General features: G+C 33.8%; 2 protein-coding genes across 2 annotated transcripts; both read left to right on the top strand.

Moving 5' to 3' along the window:
* Window positions 1-690: 690 nt before the first annotated feature.
* plac8.1 (placenta associated 8, tandem duplicate 1) lies at window positions 691-4034 on the top strand. The gene is made up of 4 exons (XM_056466940.1): window positions 691-799; window positions 2253-2340; window positions 3302-3426; window positions 3507-4034. Exons 2-4 carry the CDS (start codon window positions 2256-2258, stop codon window positions 3615-3617), a joined length of 321 nt encoding a protein of 106 aa, XP_056322915.1. The 5' UTR covers window positions 691-799; window positions 2253-2255; the 3' UTR covers window positions 3618-4034.
* An 8058-nt stretch (window positions 4035-12092) lies between these two features.
* Window positions 12093-15320, top strand: plac8.2 (placenta associated 8, tandem duplicate 2). Its single transcript, XM_056467632.1, has 4 exons — window positions 12093-12182; window positions 12602-12689; window positions 12809-12933; window positions 14768-15320. Exons 2-4 carry the CDS (start codon window positions 12605-12607, stop codon window positions 14870-14872), a joined length of 315 nt encoding a protein of 104 aa, XP_056323607.1. The 5' UTR covers window positions 12093-12182; window positions 12602-12604; the 3' UTR covers window positions 14873-15320.
* Window positions 15321-17358: the final 2038 nt, after the last annotated feature.

Genomic DNA, 17358 nt, shown 5'->3' with positions numbered 1-17358 from the left:
GATTACCTTCAACACTGAGTTTAAAACTCTTCAAATGAGTAGAATTAACTTTCAGTACATTTTGAGTTAACTACACTCATTTCACTTGATAAAGTTGACTGTTGGGTTTTATAGTGTGGTCATTGGATTTTTTCTTTTCATTTTTAAAAATTAAACAAAAAAATACAATATCACCTTTCTTCATAAGTATTGCTGCAATCGGTTATTAATAGCCACTCTAATAGCAGCATGTCTTTAGTGTGATAATCATAAATGTCATAAAAGTCGTCAGTAGCAGTTATACTCATGGCAACAATCTTTAAGCTAGCCAGCAGTAAATCATTTCTGAGCTTTAAATTGCTGAACAAACAAAAACCCATAAAGTGGAATAAGTCTACTGCTGCTTTATTAAATGAAAAAGTCGCTATGTTAGTTGGAAAACTGTTTTACATTCAGAATAGTCAGCTAATTAGTATCCTTAATCGCTCAGTCCATACTTTCAGAACATTAGTTTAACTGTAATCAGATTGTATTCATTGTTCCTCATCAGAAATGTTGACATACATATGAGGTGTGGCAGCAAGGAACAAATTCCTGGAAAAAACACACATTTGTGGGCTGTTACAACCGTCTGCTACAACTAGCATTGCAGGACTTTGAACCTAAAAGAAGGACATTAACTATTATGACAAAAAAGCAGTAATTGACCTTTATGCCTATATTTCTAAGGGTGGGCCTGAACACGTGACCTTTCAGACTAATATAATACGCATCTTATTCATGTTTCAGTCCACAGAGAAATATCTGACGCAAAAAATAGGTAAGCGGAAACTTAATATTGTCATTTATCAACTTTAGATTTAGTCATCTTAACTTCTCCACTGTAAAACATCATATGTCAATGTTATTATTAATAAGTAAATCAGGTTTTAACTCATTTTGTTTAGTCATACAAGTTTCACTTTATTTGTTTATTAGTTTAATTGATTGAAGTTGAGATGACTAGGAAAGTTAAGCTGATAGAGCAAGAAAAATTAAGGCACCAACATTTTTTTGCAATGTGTGTATGCTTAAAAATAAAGACAATGTAATTACTGTATGCTGTATTGTAAACATGTATAGCATTATTAAGGTGGGATATGGGTAAGGCTAGGTGGTAATTATGAATGTAATTAAGGAAATTAATTACAGATGTAATTACTACACTCTCAGAAATAAAGGTACAAGAACTGTCACTGGGGAAGTATCTTCTCAAAAGGTGCACTGAAAAAAAAAACTGTAAAATAAAGCCCGCTAAATTACAGAAATTTACCAGAAATTTAAGGAAATGTCTGGCATTTAATCTCTGTTATTTTACGGTAAATTTCTGTATTTTAAAGGTCATTATTTTACAGTTTTTCCCCGGCACCCCAGCTGCTGGAAAAAAAATGTTACATTACAGATTTTTTTTACAGTGTACATATTTGTACCTGAAGAGAATATGTTGGTACCTCAATGGACCATATTGGTACCTTAATGGATCATATTGGTACATTTAAGGTATATTTGGGTAATAAAATGTATCTTTGAAGTACCACTGTGGTCTTTTTAGTTACAAATATGTATCTTTTCAATAGGTACTGCCCCAGTGACAGCTCCCGCACTTTTAATTCTGAGAGTGTAGAAGGTATTTTTTAAAACAGATAACATTTGTACACAGTAAGTGCATTGTATCAAATGATTCATTCAAATATAAGTACACAGTAGTTAAAGGAATAGTTCACACAAAAGTGACATTTTCCTCATCATTCAATCACACTCAAGTAGTTGTAAATGTCTGTTGAACACAAAACAAGACATTCTGAAGAATGCTGGAAAAACGCAGCCATTGACATCTATAGTAGGAACCAAAAATACAATAGAAGTCAATGGCTGTTTTTTTTTTAGCATTCTTCAGTATGTTTTCCTTTGTGTTGATCAAAAGAAATTAAACAAGTTTAAGGAGGATTAAATGATGACAGAATTTTATTTTTAGGGGTAAACTGTCCCTTTAAGGCCATTTAATATTAAGTGGAAGCTGCTACATGTACAAGTGAATTAGGTAAACAAAATTGGCCAAAGTGTTTGAGTATGTATGTGGGTAAATGAGAGAGTGTATGGGTGTTTCCCAGTGCTGGGTTGCAGCTGGAAGGGCAAGAGTAATTGGCGGTTCGTTCCGCTGTGGCGATTGCTGATAAATCAGGGACTAAGCTGAAGCACAGTGAGTTATGCATGGATTTCTTTACCTGTTGTAGATCATGGAGGTGACATCTCAACCGTCTGCGTTTCATCCTCAAGAATTTCACTCAAGCTTGATGAGCTGCTGCGACGACGTGGGCGTATGTAAGTGAATCAAACACAAATGGATTTGAAGTCGATTGTGAATAAGGACAATATCGATGTTAATATTTGCTTTTATTTCCTATTGCATAACTTATATTTCTCCAAATTTAGATTCTTTTTGTTGTTATTATTTTGTTATTGTTGTTATTATTTTAAGGTCACAAGCATGTAAGCATTTCATTGCATATCATACTGCATATGACTCTGTGTGTGTCAAATAACATTTGAATTTGAAATCTGAATTTTGTTATCTGGATGACGTAATCAGATTCCAAAAATGCAGATTTTGTAAGAATACAAAATGAGATAATGTTAAAGTTACCATTGTTTTTCCACACAATGGCAGTAAATTATACATAATGTATATTCTGGTTAATTCTTCATTTTTGTATAAGCATATTTGTCTTTAGCCTAAAATGTTTGTTTTTCCAATTCCATCAGAGGAGATGCATAATTCAATAATTTAACATCACATTGGAATTGTTATGGTATTGGATGTTTATGGCAGTGACTGTGATATAAATATAAATACATCCAGTTTGTACACCTAGGTAGGTAGGTAAACAGATAGATAGATAGATAGATAGATAGATAGATAGATAGATAGATAGATAGATAGATAGATAGATAGATAGATAGATAGATAGATGATAGATAGATAGATAGATAGATAGATAGATAGATAGATAGATAGATAGATAGATAGATAGATAGATAGATAGATAGATAGATAGATAGATAGATAGATAGATAAATAGATAGATGATAGATAGATAGATAGATAGATAGATAGATAGATAGATAGATAGATAGATAGATAGATAGATAGATAGATAGATAGATAGATAGATAGATAGATAGATAGATAGATAGATAGAAAGACAGACAGACAGACAGACAGACAGACAGACAGACATCAGTCTATCCTGCTGATCAGAATCAATCCTGTATTTTTCCTCAGGTTGTTGTGGCCTTTTCTGCCTCCCGTGTATGGGCTGCTCCATCGCTAGTGACATGAACGAGTGCTGCTTATGTGGTTTAGGCATGCCAATGAGGAGTGTATACAGAACTAAATACAACATACAGGTTAGTATCTTTATAGCTTTAATAAATAGAATTCATCTAATTCTTACAGTTGTGTTTGAACTGCATTTGCTTCTCTCCAGGGATCCATGTGCAATGACTGGGCTGTCACCACCTTCTGCTTTACCTGTGCAGCCTGTCAGCTGAAGAGAGACATCGACATTAGAAAGAGTAACGGCACACTGAAATTATGAGAACTAGAAAAGAGCACTACTATCTTCACTAATGTCCTTAAATACTGCTCTTGAAAATAGGAGATCAAAGAAAGTCGAAGGGGTCAACTAAATAAAACACATTGTAATGTAATTATGATTGCAGTTCTTATTTGTCCTATTTGGAAATTGTGTTCATTCAGTACAGTTAAACTGCAAAGTTATATTGTCAATATTCTTTAAATGTACTTCAAACACATTCTTCCCTTTTACAAGAAGTGGATAACATTGCAGAGTCGCAGTATGTTATGTCTGTGCATTAACATTTTATCACTTGTTTTTTTTTAACTAAACTCTTTCAATCTCACTCGTTCTCTTTCCTTCGGCTTAGTCCCTGCTTCATCAGTGGTCGCCACATGGAATAAAAAATATTAAATAATAAATATTCTTCCAATGTGATTTAGTGTTTGCTCTGTGTATTTTGTCCCAGTTTATTGCACTAACATGTTAGTTGTTGTCCTGTGGATGCTGTAATGAAGACTAATGCTGTTGCACTGAGGTGTGAAATGTGTTCAAACACGTTTTGGGCACAAAATGGCAGAAACACCAGTAAAATGACTACCTCAAACTTTAGCAAGTCATGTTACATGCCTCTTAAAGGATTAATTCCCTCAAAAAAGAAAATCTGTTATTAATTACTCGCCCTCATTAAACCCTTTAGATCTTTGTTTATCCTCAGGACATGAATTAAGATATTTTAGATGAAATCCAGGAGCTCTCTTCCTCCATATACAGCAATGAGATGTTCAAAGTCCTGAAAAGAAACTAAAAACATTGTGAAAACATTCCATGTGACTTAAGTTGTTCAGCTGTAATGAAACAAAGCTCTAGGAACACTTTTGTGCAGCAAAAAAAAACTGTACGAACAACTTTGTTCTCCAATATCTTCCATATCAGATAAGGGTGTGTTTACTATGTGCAATAAGACAATGGCATGTTGCGCTGCTGACTCAACTAACAGCAATACGTCATACTTCCCATAGAAAACACACACCCTGATGATCTGACGTAAAAGAGAAGACCAAGTTGTAGCAACACTGTTGGTAAATGTGTCATGAATAATTCCAAAATCTAGAATCTTTTCACAGCAAATTGAAAATTATCTGGAGGAACAAAACTCAAATGAGCTCTCGCCATATCTATAGGCTAGTAGAAATAGTCACATTAATATGTTATAATTTAATTACAGATTTTTTTAAAAAACAGAAAGACAAACATTCCTCTCATTCAGTTTTAAATGAAAATGAAATGAAAGGATTTGTTCAGTTCTTTTGAAAGGAAGATCTTCATACCAGACGTGCTACATAAAAACTTAAAGGCAGTAGGCATGTCTGGATAGTAGGCATGTCTGGATCCCCTTAGGCTGACATCCAAATATTTACTCACTTAATAAAGAGAGATTTTGTTTTTTATCAAATGGTTAACATTTTTATCAGACTCATTTGCAATTAGCTTCACACACACATAAAAATCATCTCACCTACATAAAGATTTTGTTCCAAAGTTATGCCCTTTTGGTGTGGCAACATGTAGCATCAAACAATCCTTAGATTTACCATTTTGAGAAAATTTTGCATTGATAGTCGATACAAAATATTAAACAAAATTCTGTTAGCTGTTTAAATATAGAGGCAGACATATAAACTATAAACCATCTCTGAACTGTTGCAAAAATGTCAAGTTCTGTCCGCCTTGTCACCATGGGGAGCAGATCCTTCAGCTACTCTGCTCCTCAGCTTTGGAATTCACTTTCTTCTGATGTCCGTAATTTAGACTCTCTTTCACAATTTAAATCCAAACTCAAAACACATCTGTTTAGAACAGATTATTCACTTTAACCCGACTGCATTTTTTAAGTTTGTATTGTATTCTATTGTCTTTTATTGTGTTTTTATTTTAACTGATTGCTCTAACTGTCCTGTACGGTGACCTTGAGTGTCATGAAAGGCGCCTTTAAATAAAATGCATTATTATTATTATCCTTATTATTATTATTATTATTATTATTATTATTATTACAAAAAAGTTTTTTCTTTTTCTTGGTCTTTTTTTTTTTCTCGTGAATTTTCTGTGGACTCACAGAGCACTTCAGCAAGTTGACACAATAAAAATGATAAAAACAAAAAAAAATTACATACACAAAGAAAAACACATGCACACTATCAATCAGTGTTCAACAGTCTGATTGACACTGGGATAAAAGAGTTCTTAAGTCTATTACGCTTCTTCTACCAAAAGGTAAGAGATCAGAACATGGGAAGAGGACATGAGATAGATTGTTCAGAATTCTTTTCGCTTCAGTCAGAGTGCATAGCTTGTAGAGTGTTTGAATACTGCTAAAGGTTTCTGATCCTATTAGTCTCCCAGCAAGTTTGATAATGTTAAAATTTTTGATTTCAGATTTACAGAAAGATTGCCATACCATGTAGATAAACCATATCTGATGACACTCTCAAATACAGTCTGATAAAATAAGTACATGATTTTCTTCAACACTATAGAACCATAACAGATGATAGGATATTCAGATGATATTTGTTTATATTACCCTGGATTTTCGCAGTGCTGAGCAGCAGATTGGCAGTGAATTTGTGAATTTAGGCTGAACGATGATGTCAGGAATATGCTAAATTTGCATATTTTTCAAGCAGGCTTCTGCTGCTTTATGTTGAAGGAAAGTGGCAACATTGTATTGTGGTTGGTCACTGATCTCATTTGACTGGTAGACAGTAAAGCTATAAACTTTTTGCCACACAGTATTGTCTGAATCCAGTAATCTGCATCACAGCTGTCTGATTGTGATGTGTGCATAATTCCATCATTATGTAATCCAGGAGTGTTTTCCTTATTGCTGGCCTTTACTGATAACTGCCATAATACTAATAAATGATTAATCCTTCATTTGAACTCAGGATCTATATGATCCCAATCCCTCACTAGTTTCAAGACAAGATTGTGTGACTTTACATCATTATCTATCTTTATTCACATAAAAACAATCTGGACTTGATTTGGTTTTTCTGACAATTGTTTTACATTTCTGGTACTGAATGATTGGAAGCTTTTTTTCATTTGTCAACAACAACAAAAATCAATAAATCTGGCATAAATCTGAAAATTTCCAAACAGAAATTGGGAACATGTACAAGAGCACAAATGTAATATAGAAAATTTATGCTCGCTCACACGCACAAAATCACACACAGACATGATTGCCACAGAGGGCATTTGTATAGAATTTGGCAAATAAAGTCAGTACACAGGTACACACACAGCCCCATCCCCAACTCCCAGAAGTATTACTTTTCTGTCATTGTTAATTTGATAGTCATACATTTTTGTTTCAATCCTTTAATAAAGACTCATCTGCAAATCTTGTTGTTTGTCACTTTGGTCTTCTTTAGTGATTCACTGTTTCATGAATTCTTCAATGTTTTTTTTTAAAGTGAACTTTAAAGGGTCATGAAATGCTCACCTAGTTGTTCTGAGGACCAGACAGATCAGTGTGTCACGGATTGGCCAGGCTCTTCCACCAGCATCACGCAACGATCACCGTCACCTGAGTATTAACCACGCACAGCTGCACCCAATCACTTCCATTCACTATATAAGCACACACCTCACTTCAGTCAGTGTCCGGTCTCGTTCCCACGAAGCGGACTCATAGCGAGTACCTCCTGGTAGTCACTATCACATTGATCTAATCTCTTGAATTTACCTTATCTCTGTTTCGTTCCAGTCTGTCCAGTGTTCCCGGTGTCCTGTCTGTATTGAGTGTGTCTTCAGTCTGTCTTCCCCGCAAGCCCTCTGGTGTGTGCATTCGGCCTCCCTCAGTGTCTGTCATCCATCCTGCTCCGAAGAAGGAATATCAGCTCAACCATACTCCATTCACATCCCCATTGTTATCCTTGTGTGCTCCTCTGCTATAATAAACATCTTTCATTATATACTCACCTAACTTGTCCGTCTGCTTCCCTAACACAGTGAGGGCCAGACAGAACCTGTGGAATTTGTTATTTCTGCACAGAATTTTGTAAAACTAAATCTTTCAATAGATGATCTGAAAACGTAACGACTTTGTTGACTTCACAAAGAAAAACTTAGCAAATAATAATATTATCTTTTAAAATAAATATAATGCATCCACAAAAAACATATAAAAAATACTTTACAAATTGATTTGTACACAAATCAGATAAACATCTAAAAAATGTACATACACTGTAAAATATTGAATGACAAAAGTCAAGACAACAATATGTGTACGTTGCTTAAACTTATTTTAATAAGTTAATCAGGTTTTAATAGGTTGCGATAGCGTAGTAGGTGGTGCTGTCACCTCACAGCAAGAAGGTCGCTGGTTCGAGCCTCAGCTGGGTCAGTTTGGGGTTTTTGTGTGGAGTTTTTGTGAGCATGTTCTCCCTGCGTTTGCATGGGTTTCCTCTGAGTGCTCCGGTTTCCCCCACAGTCCAAAGACACATGTAGTACAGGTGAATTGAGTTGGCTAAATTTTACATACTGTAAGTATGTGTGCGAATGAGTGTGTATGGGTTTCCCAGTGATGGGTTGCAGCTGGAAGGGCATCCGCTACGTAAAACATATGCTGGGTAAGTTGGCGGTTCATTCTGCTGTGGTGACCGCAGATTAATAAAGGGACTATATATATATATATATATATATATATATATATATATATATATATATATATATATATATATATATATATATCTTTTTATTGTTTTTAGCATAAGAAAATAAACAATAACAAACAGTCGGATAGAACATAATACAGTATCATCCAGAAAGCATAAGAGAGAAAAAAAATTGAATTAAATATAAAAAATAAATAGGCAGCACGGTAGCGCAGTGGGTAGCTCAATCGCCCTACAGCAAGAAGGTCGCCAGTTGGCATTTCTGTGTAGAGTTTGCATGTTCTCCCCGTGTTCGCGCGGGTTTCCTCCAGCTGCTCCAGTGTCCCCCACAGTCCAAAGACATGCGGTATAGGTGAATTGAATATGCTAAATTGCCCGTAGTGTATGCAAGTGTGTGCAAGCTTATGTGGGTGTTTCCCAGAGTTGGGTTGCGGCTGGAAGGGCATCCGCTGCGTAAAACATATGCCTGATAAGTTGGCGGTTCATTCCGCTGTGGTGACCCCTGATTTATAAAGGGACTAAGCCGAAAAGAAAATGAATGAATAAATAAAAAATAAATAATTTACAGAGAAATGTGTAGGCTCCACAGCTCGACATATGCCAAACCAATCCCATCTATAATGAGTTACAAGTCAGCATTACTGATATAAAACATAATTGGGTTCCAGATTTTAAAAAGTCTGTTTTGTTTGTTTGGCAGCCCATATCGCATTTCTTCCATGGGCAACACATACCTTAAACTCCTAATCAAGGTTTCAAAGACAGGAACGTGATCTGACGTCCAATTTTGTAAAATGATTTTCCTTGCTAATATCATACACAAAGATACTGCCTGTGTATATATGTATCACTTATTTCCAAGGTGTCTTCATAAATGCCCAATTTTGGCTCTGGTGACAGATCAATCCTATATACTTTAGATATAAAATTAAAAACGTTCTGCCAAAATGAACAGATTTTATGGCATGACCAGAATCAGAGTTAATGTACCTTCAAAGGTTTTACATTTATTGCACAATAAGGATACATTTGGGAAAATCTTATGTAATTTTACTTTTGAATATTGAAGTCTGTGGATAACTTTAAATTGAATCCTCAAAAATTTTAAGGCAACAAACTTCAGGACATTTTTTAGGCTCAACTAAAAACTTACTGCACTTGACTCGATTTAAGTTGAGTAAACTCAAAAATTTTCTGAAGTTTGTTGCACTTTAAAATTTTAAGTTGAGTCAACTTTTTTACAGTGTGCCTTTTTTAAGTTATACAAAGTTTAACTTAATATTTTAGTCAGATTTGTTGATGTAAGCTGAGATGACCAGAAAAGTTAAATGATTCAACAGCAAAAAAAATGTGTATTATTTAATAATATAGCAAATAAATATTTAACAAAAAGATTTTTACTCAAGTAAATGTAAGCAGTCGTTCATCTAATAGATTGTAATGTACATTGGTACTTATATTTAGAGTAGGACATTTTCTAATACTGTATTATCATGGAACGATCTTTACTTAAAGGTGCAGTAGGTGATTGTCTTTAGAAAACATTACTTGTTGTGTTGATTGAAAGTCTCTTCACATTCCAATACTAATGATAAAAGTAAATGATCTAAATGTATTTATGTGTATTTTTATATACTTATATTTTAGACATAAAACTAAAAAATGTTCATCCAATTAAATATTGTCGGGCTGACATCTCCCATGATTCTGATAAGTAGCCCAAACTGTCTGTCAACAAATTTACGTTTACCATGCTATTTTAAGTATTCGGTCCGAAAAAGTAAGTAAGTATGGCTTAGTAATGAGTGTAATTCCTGCACGCCGCCGGCCAATCACTAAGCATACAGTAGTTGCTTTAGGACAAAGTGCGTGAGAAAGTGAGACTGATGAGTGAGATTGGTGAGAGAGTGATGACAAGTTTTGCTTACTAACTACATAACTGAAAACATGCTAGATATAATACAGTTTTTCATTCAGAACTGTAAAAAGTACTATAACGTTTCTAACTAGCGAATGACATGATCTAATGGGTTTCTGTCATCTTAATTGTGCGCATTTGCAATTTCAGGAGGCATGGCTTTGGACGACAGGGGAGGGTTAGCATTTTGGCAGATCACCTACACTGTAAAAAAAATCTTTAAAAAAAGGTCAACAAAAAACATAAAATTACGGTAAAATGTCTTTGTTGAAATAAACAACAATCTACAGATACTTTCATTAAAATCTTTACAGAAAAACACAGTTATTTTACAAACTTTTCCTAGATTATCCGGCTGTTTGTGTGTGTGTGTGTGCGTGCGTGTGTGTGTGTGTGTGTGTGTGTAATCAGCGGAATCAGTGAGGAAAAGTCCAGTGTTTGTAAAACTCTTGTTGTGTAATTTTATTGGACACATATTTGATCGTAATAATCTAGGAAAAGTCTGTAAAATAATCGTGTTTTTCTGAAAACATTTTAGTGAAAGTATCTGTAGATTTATTATTTTTGCACTTTATTTCAACAAAGACATTTTACCGTAATATTATGGTTTTTGTTTTTCAGCCGTAGCTGCCAGTAATTTGACCTTCTTTTTTTTAACGATTTTTTAAAAGTTTTTACAGTGTAGAGTTTAAATATAAAAATACATTTAAAAGTAAAACTAATAAGGGTTTACCTTAAAATTATAAGAATTTAAAACAATTGTTAGCATTGTCATAAACCTTAATATAGCAAGGAGCACAAGTAATTACAACTTAGTTTTTTAATTTTACATAATTTTAAACGCACTTCAAAAAAAAATGAAAACACTGTGTAAATAATACGGCAGTTTTATTGTATAAAACAGACAAATTGCTGTAATTTGTCATTAATTATATAATATATTAAATAACACTTAAGCTGTTAATTTACAGATATTGTTTATAATTTTATGGAGTTTTTTAATTAATTAATTGATTAATTGATTAATTTAAAATAACAGAAAAATTACTATATAAATAATACAGGAACTTCCCTTTGTAAAAAACTAAAATGTCAGTAATTTGTCTTTAATGGTAATGGACCTAAAATGAAAGTCAAACTGTTAATTTAGAGAGATTTTTGTCATTTTACTGAGTGTTGAATATAATTTGAAATGACAAATAAATGACTGTAAAAAATGTAGAGATATTTTCTGTAAAATTAGTCTTTTTTACAGTGTACTGCACCTTTAATGTTTCTAATGTTTTGTCATTAAAGAAAAAAAAAAATGTTTTGGCAATTAGCAAAAATACATATGTGTGACAGAAGAAGCACAGAAGGTTTTGTGATCCAGGGTAACATTTTGTAAATGCAGGCTTGTTGAGCAAAAGACGAGTGGTCAGAAAAAATAATTCTAAACGCTTTGCTTATTAAAATGTGTCAGTTTGTGTCGTTATAATAATGCACTGAAAAAAGTGTTGCATGCAAAACTGTTGCAAACAATTTATTTGTGTTGAATTTAAACAAACAAATTCAATTTAATAATGGTCAACTTAATTTGTTTGTTTAAATTCAGCCCAAATAATTTTTTTACAACCACTTAACGTAAAAAAAAATGAGTAAATCCAAGGAATCATCTTTGAATAATTTTTTTTCAGTGTGTCATATCATTGCTCTGTCTTGTAAACTGATGATATCTCAAGGATGAATGAATGATGTGGCACGAATCATTGCTGGAAGGTGTGAGACAAAATGTGTAGCTGTAAACCATTAAGAACTTTGGACCCAAAGGAAGTGCAATTTATATTTCCACAATAAAATCTGTCGCTATAACGTTTTTATTGACCAACGAAGGGCGTGTCTGACTTTGTAACTGTATTTAAAGACATCCTGTGTCTATTTCGATGTGTAGAGGACTACCCAATCATTTGAGAATTACCCGACTCAACAACGCGAAAGGTAAGCTTTGTGAAACTCAATTGCTTTATTGAAATGATAGATCGACTAAAAAAGCATTTACCAAAATCATTTACTCATCCATCGCTTGTTCCAAACCTGTTTGAGTTTCTTTCTTCTGTAAAAAACTTTTTTTCTTCATAAAATTTTAGAGTAAACACCCAAAAAGTATATATATATATATATCTTTGCTGCTTGTTCCTACTTATTTAAAATGAGCTAAATTAACACAGTTCTTTAGTTATTTTGGGACAACTTAATTTTTCTATGTTCAATCCACTTAAATTTGTAAAGACAATTAAGTTAATCGATTTGTGTTGGGACAACATGCAGGCATTTTGTTGAACCCAACATTTTTTTACAGTGAATGGTGAATGGCGTTAAATTTAGGGTAAATATTCCTCTCATTTCTTTCCTTCTAGGTCATGGAGGTGACATCTCAACCTGCTGCGTTTGGACCCCAAGAGTTTCAGACTGGATTAATGAGCTGCTGTGAAGACATGAGCGTTTGTAAGTCATTAAAGTGGCACTTTAATGTGTTGTTACTACACTGTGAGCTATAAAGTATCTAAAATCAAGATCATTAAGATTAATTTCTAAATTCACGTCAATCCTGTATTTTTCCTCAGGTTGTTGTGGCCTTTTCTGTCTCCCATGTATGGGCTGCTCCATCGCTAGTGACATGAACGAGTGTTGCTTATGTGGTTTAGGCATGCCAATGAGGAGTGTATACAGAACTAAATACAACATACAGGTAAATGTCTGTCTGTCTGTCTGTCTGTCTATCTATCTATCTATCTATCTATCTATCTATCTATCTATCTATCTATCTATCTATCTATCTATCTATCTATCTATCTATCCACACTGTAAAAAGTTTATTAATCTTTTTATTAATATTTTACATAAAATTAATGTATTATTATTTTCCAGTAGTTTGTGATTCTTTATTGTTTATTAACACTTTTAAATATTACTTTGATCTTTGCTTTGACAACAGAAAAGTTTAAGAAAGTGACATTTATTGGCTGTTTAAGTAGTTTGAAATGATGTAAATTATGTAACAAATAGTATTGAACTAGTAATGGACTTATCTTGTGTACGAATATTATTTCTTGAACATTTTATTGTTTCAAACTTCTAAAGACCAATTAAATGTATTTTTCTTTGGTAAACTGTAGAGTACAATTTTCATCCAACGATTTTGTATTGTTATAATATCTCAATAGATGTTTACCTATTGGAAGGTGTTATATGAGTGATTTGCTGTAGTCATCTAGAGGCTTTATTTGAAATTTCACAACTAAATGTTTTCAAGATGGAAAGAAACACAATATAGATACTGTTAAGAAGATGGTGAATTAACAGCCCCCAGCTTGTGATATACGAGAGTTTTTCCATTTATATATGCTTTTAAGTTGCATTATGGTACCTTTCTAAATCTTTTAGTTAGTTAGTTAGTTAGTTAGTTAGTTAGTTAGTTAGTTGCATTAAAAGTTTTAGTGAAGTTCAACCAAAATGTTAGCAGTGCAGAGTCTACAAATTGCAGTTTTGCCATTGAAACCCTGTTTAAGTTTAATCAACGTAAGAGACATTTGAAGAAATTTGAAGTTTTTTTCTCTTTTTTTACTGGCAGGATCCACCCTGACACTAAGCTTTTTTTTTTAAGACAAAGTCCTGATGTTTATAGATTTTATCAACCAGTAGCGATTAATACAGATAAATACAATTTGAATTGAATACCGATTATTGCTTTTATCAGTCAATACTTGCCAGTTCTCATTATTGCTTTCATCATCTGACACCAATTATTGCTTTAATTGGTCAGGACAGATTATTCCTTTTCCAGCTGGCAGCTAGCTCTCTACAATTGACACATGGCAACTGCCATTGAAGCTAAGCAGGGCTGCGCCTGGTCAGTACTGGATGGGAGAACACATGGGGAAGCTAGGTTGCTGCTGGAAGTGGTGTTAGTGAGGCCAGCAAGGGCGCTCAACCTGCAGTCTGTGTGGGTCCTAACGCCTGAGTATATTGATGGGGACTCTATACTGCTCAGTGAGCCGTCTTTTGGAGGAGACGTTAAATCAAGGTCCTGACTCTCTGTGGTCACTAAAAATCCCAGGATGTCCTTCGAAAAAGAGTAGGGGTTTAACTTCGGCATCCTGGCCAAATTTGCCCACTGGCCTCCAAATCATCCACATAACATAATTAGCTTCATCACTCTGTCTCCTCTCCACCAATCAGCTGGTGTGTGGTGTGCGGTCTGGCGCAATATGGCTGCCGTCACGTCATCCAGGTGGATGCTGCACAATGATGGTGGATGAGGAGATTCCCCCAAATATCTGTAAAGTGCTTTGAGTGTCCAGAAAAACACTATTATAAATGTAAGGAATTGTTATTATTTTACTGGTCGATACCATTTTATCGCCTGATTTTATCGTCTGATACCGATACCTATTGGTTTTATCAGCTAATACCAATAATCGCTACTCAAATTACATATAGAAGTATCAATTTGTAATACTGAGTTAAATCTGTCTGTCTGTCTCAAAATAATATATATATATATTTTTGTTTTTGATCTCCAGGGTTCGATGTGTTCTGACTTTTGTATCGTTTACAACTGCATGCCGTGTGCAGCCTGCCAACTGAAGAGAGACATCGAAATTAGGAAGCGCCTTGGACAATTCTGAGGAAACTTTCTTTAAAGATAATAAACAAAAGCAGTGAACAGAGTTGGTCTATGGTTTCTAAAGGCAACAGAGGAAAATGCTTTAGAGCAGTCTATCTACAGTACACTCGAAAAACTAGACTAAAATGTGGTATAAGCAAATAGATGACACTAATCAAACTTTATGGCTTCATTCTGTATGAAAGTACAGGCTGTTGTTGGCATTAGATTGATAACAGACATCATGTTTCTCATAACTACCAGCTGTATTTTATGATATAGGTGCAATAATGTACAGAGTGAACTGATATATTTTTCAATTACAACATGTTGTTGTAAGGTGAAATGAGGTGTTCTTGCAATTAATTTATTATTAATTGTATCATGTCAATGCATTAATTTCTATCATAACAATGTTTAATACAGTTGTACTGTTATATTCTCAGTAAAGATAAATCCATGTCAGATTTCTTGCTAGTCATTTAATTATAGGAAACAACTTTGTAAATATGCTTTTTCATCATTTGTAAATGGTTTACTGTAGTAAAGTTACTTACCTATAAAGTCTTCCAAAGCAAAAAATAAAACAGAAATAAAGAAAAAAATGTCGCCGTTTTGAAGAGATGATTTAGCGTAAGCTCATTGTTTCTTCATGTGTGGAAAACCATTATATACACTGAGGAAAATAAGTGTTGAACACACCATATTTTTTTCTAGGGAATACTATTTCTAAAGGAGCTGTAGACATAGAAATGAACAAGATTTTGGTAAAAACCCAAACAATACAAACATAAAAATTAAAATAAAATAAAAATCTGAAAAATGAGTTGTGTATAATAACAATGAAATGACACAAGGAGAGAGAACAGAAACTACTGAAACGTATTTAATACTTTATATAAAGGCTTTTTTGGTGATGGCAGCTTAAAGGCAGCTCTCATATGGAGAATGAAGTCACATGCATTGCTCAGGTGAGAGTTTATCATGGACTTCAACAGAGTGTAAAACTCTTGATGGTTCTGTGGGTCTCGTCTGTCAAATCTGAGCTTTATTTTGTATTTTATATTGGATTCAAGTCAGGTGATTGGCCGGCCCATCCAGCTTGATTTTCTTTCTCTGAAAGCATTTGAGAGTTTCCTTGGCTGTTTTGGATCCTTGTTTTGCTGAAATGTCCACCCTGGTTTCATCTTTATCATCCTAGTAATGTAGATGCTGGACTGAAGCAGCATTAGAATATTCATTTTCAATTATAAAGGGCAGAGGATTGCTGAAGAACTACTGAAAGATCTCAGCTGCTTCATGTGTTCAATACTTTTACCCTGCATTATTTCATTTGATAACGAATAACTTTATTTGTAAACTAATTCGTTTTGTTTTCTTTGCAGATATGGATTTCTTTGGTTGTTACCAACATCTAGGGAACATTTCAAGTCAATGGCACATTTAGAAATATGTTTTCTGAGAAAAATGGTGATGTGTTCATTACTTATTTTCCTCACTGCATATACATTTTAATTCTGATGTTTTAAATTACATTTCCAAATCCCTCCTGCAACATTCTGAATGTCAGTGATTTCAATGACAACGATTTCTGTATATCAAAGATTGAACTCCTCCAGCCATAGGTGCGTATTACAGTGTATGATTCAGACATATAATAATTAACTTCCCTCAATAACAATTAACACTGGCAGTATATCACTTTATATATCAGAGCTGTTGAAAGGCAATCACAAAGTCCTTACAGCCTTTGCATTAATTTCTGAAAACATCACAGTATGAAGTATATTAACACATTTTTATAAGATCATTAGATTTTTTGGAGTTTTTCAATTAATTTAGGGGACAAAACAAATGAAAAATCTGTCAGTCACTCTAAAAAAAATATGTTCATTATGTTGTTTGTATATTTGTTATTATGACCTGCGGGAATCCATTACGAGACCTCAAAGAGATTCACAAAACTTTATTTTTATATATACAGTTAGGTGCATAAATATTTGGACATTGACACAATTCTAACATTTTTGGCTCTATACACCAACACAATGCATTTGAAATTAAACAAACAAGATGTGCTTTACCTGCAGACTGTCAGCTTTAATTTTAGGGTATTTATATCTAAATCAGGTGAACGCTGCAGGGATTACAACAGTTTGCGTATGTGCCTCCCACTTGTTAAGGGTCCAAAAGTAAGTGGACAGAATAATAATCATAAGTCAAACTTTCTCTTTGTAATACTTGGTTGCAAATCCTTTGCAGTCAATTACAGCCTGAAGTCTGGAACACATAGACATCCCCAGACGCTGAGTTTCCAGGTGGTGTTCTGCCATGCTTCTACCGCAACTGTCTTCAGTTCTTGCTTGTTCTTGGCGCATTTTCCCTTCAGTTTTGTCTTCAGCAAGTAAAATGCAAGCTCAATCAGATTCAGGTCAGGTGATTGACTTGGCCATTTCATAACATTCCACTTCTTTCCCTTCAAAAACTCTTTAGTTGCTTTTGCAGTAT

Source organism: Danio aesculapii, chromosome 10 (genome assembly GCF_903798145.1).
Source record: "Danio aesculapii chromosome 10, fDanAes4.1, whole genome shotgun sequence".
NCBI classification, from domain to species: Eukaryota; Metazoa; Chordata; class Actinopteri; order Cypriniformes; family Danionidae; genus Danio; species Danio aesculapii.
This window is presented reverse-complemented; position numbering and strand designations above follow the sequence as displayed.